The sequence below is a fragment of the Gekko japonicus genome, unplaced genomic scaffold, assembly GCF_001447785.1.
Source record: "Gekko japonicus isolate JY-2015 unplaced genomic scaffold, Gekko_japonicus_V1.1 scaffold99, whole genome shotgun sequence".
Lineage (NCBI taxonomy): Eukaryota > Metazoa > Chordata > Lepidosauria > Squamata > Gekkonidae > Gekko > Gekko japonicus.
Genome location: NW_015165833.1, coordinates 428,941 through 435,578, shown reverse-complemented (window position 1 = coordinate 435,578; position 6,638 = coordinate 428,941). Strand labels below are relative to the sequence as shown.

The 6,638-nt window shown below is 48.1% G+C and overlaps 2 protein-coding genes across 2 annotated transcripts in view; both read right to left on the bottom strand.

Annotated features, from left to right (window-relative positions):
• Positions 1–1,592, bottom strand: part of MEAF6 (MYST/Esa1-associated factor 6) — a 7,896-nt gene extending 6,304 nt beyond the window's left edge. Inside the window, exon 1 of the mRNA XM_015410878.1 lies at positions 1,544–1,592. Within this exon, the coding sequence (XP_015266364.1) occupies positions 1,544–1,592 (49 nt within the window). The remainder of the gene's footprint in view (positions 1–1,543) is intronic.
• A 486-nt stretch (positions 1,593–2,078) lies between these two features.
• On the bottom strand, positions 2,079–6,610 carry SNIP1 (Smad nuclear interacting protein 1). Its single transcript, XM_015410889.1, has 4 exons — positions 6,493–6,610; positions 6,142–6,229; positions 4,323–4,903; positions 2,079–3,326 (listed from the first exon to the last, which is right to left on the bottom strand). The coding sequence occupies exons 1-4, from the start codon at positions 6,573–6,575 to the stop codon at positions 3,065–3,067; spliced, it is 1,014 nt and encodes a 337-aa protein (XP_015266375.1). The 5' UTR covers positions 6,576–6,610; the 3' UTR covers positions 2,079–3,064.
• Positions 6,611–6,638: the final 28 nt, after the last annotated feature.

The window sequence follows — 6,638 nt, the reverse complement described above, 5'->3', positions numbered from 1 at the left end:
GCTTCTCTTCCGGCCCAGGCGGCCTCCGGGCACCAGGGGCGCCCTGCCCCGCCGCCGCCGCCGCCGCCACGCGCTCCGGGACCCCGGCAAGGTCACGGAAGCGGAATCCGGACAGACCCCGGCCGCGGATCTCAGTCCGTCGTCCCGGTCAGGCACATGATTCTTCGCCCGCCCGCTCTGCCTTGCGTGCTTTCTGGGGCTCAGCCTCCGGAGCAAGAGGTTCGGGCTGGTCCTAGGGTTGCCAACTTCCAGGTGGTGGCTGGAGGTCTCCCGGAATTATAACTGTTCTTCGTGCGACAGAGATCAGTTCCCCTGAAGGAAACGGCAGCTTTGGAGGGTGGGCTCTGTGGAGTTATATCCCTGCTGAGCTCTCTTTCTCCTCCCCAAATTCCACCTTCCTGGGGCTCCAGCCCCAAAGCCAGAGCTGGCAACCCCAGCTGGACCCAAAGCACCTGGACGACACTTGGGTGCTGCGGGGGGGGGGGCATGAAGTGGGATTGCTGGGATTTTGGTCCCCTCCCCAGCTTCAGAAATTGCCCCAACTCCATGTCTACTCCTAGCTCCAGTGCATGCTTCTATCAGCTCCCCACCCCCATCACGTTCTACTGCTGGATAAGTAACAACTTGCAGGGGAGGGTGGGATATAAATCAAATAAATAAATAACTGCACCTCCCCATGAAGTCTCAACACCACTCTATAATTGGTACCTGTCACTTTGTTCTTCACTCAAAACTTTGCCTCCTCCTTCCATGGTAAGATGGAAACAATATTCACTGACCTCATTCTTTTTTCCCCTTCCTCCACCACTTTCCCTTTCTCACAATCAAATTAAAACAGTGCCATTAAAAGCAGATGGCATTACAAATGAAAAACAGTCCACAAAGCACACAGTAGGAAGATTTAAACTTTGTACCTAAATGCTACTAGTGAGGTGGCTTGGTAGATATCCCTAGGAAGTTGCTTCCTGTGACACCACCCCTCTCCAGATGTTACATCATGAAGAGAAGCAATTCTGGCCTAGCCTTCTCCTGCAATGGGTTGCATTGTATGATGGTTGCAGTTGGGGGTAGCTGAACTAGAGGGGGGGGGAGATTACCCTAAAAGCTGTGCACAGGCAAGCCGAATCCTACACTATTGTGAGTCAGCGTGGTGCAGTGCTGAGAACCACGTTCAGATTCCTGCTTACCATAAAACACATGGGGGAACCTTGGGCCATTTGTTCTCTCTGTCTAGTCTAACTCAGGGGATTGTTGTCGGGGCAGACATTGGCCTGAGCACAAGAAGAAAGTGGGGGCAGGAAAGCATCCACTGCTCTGTGTTTGCCTGTCATGCTTGGGTAATATTCTCTAAACACAAAAGTGTTATTTTTTGAAGGGAAGGCTATAGGGAATATGTATCTCAGACATGGAGTTTGAACTGCATACAAGCCATGCAAATAGTGATGTATCGCATATGGCAGTTCGTAGCGGTACATGAACTGTGTTATAGAGTGGCCCTAGAGAATGGGCCCAGCCAGCACCTCCAGAGTCTGAAAGAGTTTACCCCTGTGAATGGTTTTGAAAAGCTGAACAACAATCCTTCCCGTCAGCATGCAGGTTCCAAATGGAGCAGCTACTCTCCCCTGGTCACAATAGCGCTACATGGAAAAAGACAGATTTTTTACTCCCAAAATTAAATTGTCTAGAAACAGACCCCCCAACCGCTGACAGACTTTAAAATGAGGATTGTTATGCATCTTGCTACTTTTTGTACAAAGTAGCTCTTGAAAAAAAGCAAATGTTATTTTCCAACCGATCCCTTAGCTTTTTTCCTTTGTAACCAACTCATGGTGACCCCATGAAGTTCAAGGTTACAGATGAGCAGAGATGATTTGCCACTGCCTTCCTCTGCATAGCAACCCCGGTCTTCCTTAGTGGGTGTCCCATCCAAAAACTAACTGGCAGATCAAACTAGTCAGGGTTCTTTAGGCTGCTTACCATCTTCAGGGAGAGAAAAATAAAACCTCAGACAAAATAGATCAAGTTAAATTTACAAATCTTTTATCAAATAAAAAGAGGAACTATAGTAAGGATGTTGCTGCTGCTGCCTTGAAGCATCCCTCTCAGGTATCATTTAGGAATTGCATTTCAGCTCAAACATCCTTGGTTCTAGACCTATATATACAGCATGTCTCAGCAAATAGAAAGTGCTCTTGGGAAATGTGGGCAGTAAGGAAAGTTACTAACCAAGTACATCAAGTTGCACTGTACAATGAGTGGTTTCAGGGCACAAAACAGTCCAGTGAAATAAACTTGCTTCCCATTCTCAAATCATAATACACCACTTGCCTCCTGCAAGAATTCAACACAAAGGAATCTACTGTTAATGTTTTGTTGGAAAACACTCAACATCGTATCAGATAGACATGAACAGGAGTCTCAGAACCTCTTCACCTAGATGATAAAAAGCCAGAGAGAAGACCGAAGATACTTTATACATACACTGCAAACCGTATCCTTGAAAACTTATCCTGCTACCAACTGCCTACACAAAGCATAAAAATTAATACAAATACCTAAGTTTAACATATGAATAAATCAAACAACCACAGACATTACAGAACAACATCTGGCTTTCTTTATCTCAAGACCCTACTTAGTATTTTTTAAAGTAGCATTTATCTTTTAACAGTTTGCGAGCAAAAGAAAGGGGGAAAAACATTAGTTATCTTGGACTGCTGGGGGAGGGAGAGGAAGAGAAGCAGCAGCTTTGTGTTGTACATGACTGTTGGTTGCTGCAAAGTTTTATTTAAAAATCATTCATTGAAGAGCTGCCAGGCCATGTGAGCATCCAGAATACCTTTCAATTAACAAAAGCCACCTTAAAAACAGTGGTTTTCTTTATTATCCAAATAAGTCCAGTACCACAAAAGCCACATGTGTACAAGAAGCTCCTGAAATAAGAAGTCAAGAGACAGCAGACTTTAAGGCAGTGAAAAGACGAGAGGGCAGCAAGGCTCCAGCACCACAATAAGGATGCGAGCTCTACTGCAGGAAAAGTTCAGTCCACCTTCCTGGCCTATTGTCATGTCGATTCTTCCTCCTCTTCCTCCTCCTCCTCCTCCTTCTTCTGGTCCACTTCGGAGGTGTCTGATGATTCATGCAGGAGGACATACTCCCTGCTGCTGAACCCAAATTTCAGGACATCCTTCTCTTTCAGTTCATAGTAGCGTTGAGGCTCAATGCGCTGGTTGTTCAGAAACGTGCCATTGCCTGAGCCAAGATCAATGATGTAGGGTTTGACCTTCCGACCTGTTGTGCCATCAGGGCGACTGTACTCCACGAGCCTGGCCCAAAACAGATTCACAGTGGTCAGCAGCATACATACTAGATGAACAGCTGTGCCAGACATTCGCATACATCTGCATCAGCATATCTGGAGGTGGGGCACCCGCCCAGGTCTTTGGGTGGGACCCACTGCCCCCCCCCCACAAGCCCATCAGTTTGTTGTGAGCTCTCCCAACAGCTATGTTCCCAGGTGCACACACTGGTCAGCACAGTCAGGGAAAGCTGTGTGAACAGTGGGAGGATTGGAAAATGAGAAAGTTGGTGGGAGAAGGATGAATGGCTAGGCAGTGTGTGTAGGGGGGGAGAACACAGGTCAGCAGGGAAGTGTGAGTGGGGGAGGCACAATGGCAAGCGTAGGAGGGGAAGGCACTCCTGGGTACTGTGCCCAGGGCCTAAGGAAACCTGGAACCAGCCCTGCTGTGAACACTGCATTACTTCCTTGTTTCCACAGCCTCCCATAGCAACATGAGCTTGTGAGGACTAAGTTTCCTTTCATAAAAGACGTTTCGTTACCTAGATCCCATGTTATGTGAACTGATTAACTCCAAAACAAGTGGTATCCCAACATTCCATTTTGGTGTGATGTTAGCCCACTTAATGGCAGGCTAATAGCAACTTTAGACATTTGGTGGATCTTTTATCAATCACTCCTGCTGCCCACTAGCAAGTGTCTTTAATGTACTGCTTTCTGCCAATCATACCTGCCAGGGAATATTCACTGTTACTTCTCCTACTTACCTACCTTAAATGATAAATACAGTAACAGAACACCTTTAAATATATCAATGTCCTTCATGGGGAAAGTGGGGATTTTTGTTTCTATTGTGGTGGGACCCAGGATCTTTGACAGTGATTGGATAAGGCACCAAAGGTTGAGAACTACAGATCCAGACCACCTGCTTTGTACCACAGAAATTCACGATAATACATAAATGACTTATCTTAAACTAAGGGCTTCTCATAGTGTACTCTCTAGCAGGCGAGCCAAGACTTACCGATACTGAAAGACAGCATGCTGTTTGGAACAGGAGGGATGGTCAATAGGAATATCAGCAATACGTCTGTGTCTGCCTAGCAGATAGGCACTCTGCCTGTGAATGTACATGACCGGAAGAACCTCATCATTCTTAAAAGGATAGAGGCGCCACCGCTTCTTTGGGATACGTGCTTCAGGAGGCTCAGTGTATTTGATTACCACTCCACGGAAAGTGTTGGTGTCCTCCAAAAGTGCACCAGACAGTTCAAAGCTTGGTTTTTCTTTATTCTCTGATTCTTTTTCTGTGTTTTTGCTACCGGGCTTTCCTGTGTTTCTATTCTCCTCGTCACCACTTGCTTCCAACAGCTGACGATGTTCACGCCGTCGTTCGTTATAAAACTCTCTCTGTGACTGCTGGTCCTGGAGATGATGATCAGTTTCCCTTTCATGGCTCCCAGGGCGTTCTCGGTGGGGTTTCCGTCGGCTTGAATGGTCCCTGTGTCTGCCCCTATTTCTACTCCTCCCCCCTCTGTGCTCCAACTCAGAATGGTTCCGATGCTGACGTTCCTCATGTCCCCTTCGGGAGTGATCCTGATGCTCCTGCAAGGGGGGGGGGGGGGGGGACCAATACGGCAACATGAATACATGCTTTCAAGTATGTTTTCTAGGATTGCACAATTCAATTAATCATTATAATATGTTGTCACATGAAAAATAACAAAGCAATTAATTAACTTTAATTAGAAACTCCTATTAAGCCATAAACTGTAAGAGAGTGATTCCCAATCTTTTTGATATGGTGATCCAGAAGCCCGAATCTACTTTATATGGTGATCCATCCAGGGCTGGCCCAAGGTTTTACTCTTGTGCCCTAAGCAAACTGTGACCTTGACACCCATCTATTCCAGCACTTCATTTTCTATAGTGCCCAGCCACATGTTTGAGAAACCAACAAACACCACATAAATAGTGCAGCTGCTCCCACGATGAACCCCAACCAAGTGGGAGTTCATGTCGTCCTCCTCTGCCAGCTGGGTCAGGAGTCCTCACTGGTTTGAAGAAGCACATAAAGATGGCAGTGAAGTGCTTGGCAGCAAGGGGCTTGGTGAAGGACATCTTCCACAGCAGGTACAGAGCAGTGTGGGGTTGAAGAAGAGGCTGGGCTGCTGAAGGAGCAGAATCAAGACAGAGCCCATGCACACACGTGCCTCTTTGTACCCTTCTGTGGTTTCCCCATGGCATGCTGAACAGCTCCCACCTACACTCCAACTTCCCCCACCCTTCTTTCAGCTACTACCATGATGTCACTAGTTTCCAGGCACCTTTCTTCCACTCATTATTGTCACAAGGAGAGAGAGGAAAGATATGTGAGAAATTGATGAGAAAAGAACGACAAGGATGCAAAAGGCAGGAGAGAAAGCCTACATCCTCTGGCCTCTTTCATCATTCTCTGCATGTAACAACTAATGTTGTTCATTATACAGAGACTCCCACCTGAGTTATGCCACCAGGCCTCTCTCTATTCCCAACTCCCCCACCCTGTAGTTCTCCTGAAAAAAATGAGGAAAGTGACTTCTTTTTCATTGCATCTGAGTCACCAGTGTTAGTTTTAAAGGTTCTACTGGACTTTTCTTACCCTGCCTCTCTTATTCTTCCCCTAAAACCATCCAATCTCTTCTCTTCTCCTTCTTCAAATGAGTCTGGCAGAGCCAAGAGCTGATGCAGGGCCCGCTAGAATCACAACTCATCTCCCTCAGCCCCCACTCTCTTTCCACCTACCATCCTCCGACCCACCAAATGTCTCCCCCCTGCATCCTTCGGAAGGGCCACTCACCCACCTGCTTTATTTTGCCTATCACTTGACGAGGGCTTCGACTCCTCTTGTGTTTTTTATTCGAAGACTTGCTCTTCTTTTTGGAAGCCAACCTGTAAAGAAACAGAGAACCAACTCAGCAGAGCAGAAAACGACAACGGGGAGCCCAAATGGGCTGATACCCGGCAGCGAAGGACGTCCAGGCAGCCAGGACACGGATCGAGAGCCTATCGGCCCGGGAAGGAGCAGCTAGCCAGGCCGCTCTCTCAGCCCGTCGGAGGCGGAACAGACGACGCCTAGCCGCGAACAGGAGGAGGATGCGGCGGCGGCGCCAAGGCTGAGGCCTGCCTCAGGGGAGGGGGAGAGGGCGCCCTACCTGGCATCCTCCGGTGGGCTAGGCGGTGAGCGGCTTCCGCGGGGGCTCCGCTTCCTGCGCCGCCGGCGCTCCGGTTCCTCCATAGCGCCCGCCTGCTTACCGTCTTCGAGCTTCGCCTTCCGTCGCCACCCGGAAACACTTCTGAT

Excerpts from the sequence above, each read along its gene's own strand:
- SNIP1 (XM_015410889.1), bottom strand. The coding sequence starts at position 6,575 with ATGGAGGAACCGGAGCGCCGGCGGCGCAGGAAGCGGAGCCCCCGCGGA. Across the intron at positions 6,230-6,492 it reads AGCCCACCGGAGGATGCCAG|GTTGGCTTCCAAAAAGAAGA; the intron begins GTAGGGCGCCCT and ends GTTTCTTTACAG. Across the intron at positions 3,327-4,322 it reads CATGCTGTCTTTCAGTATCG|GCTCGTGGAGTACAGTCGCC; the intron begins GTAAGTCTTGGC and ends GTTTTGGGCCAG.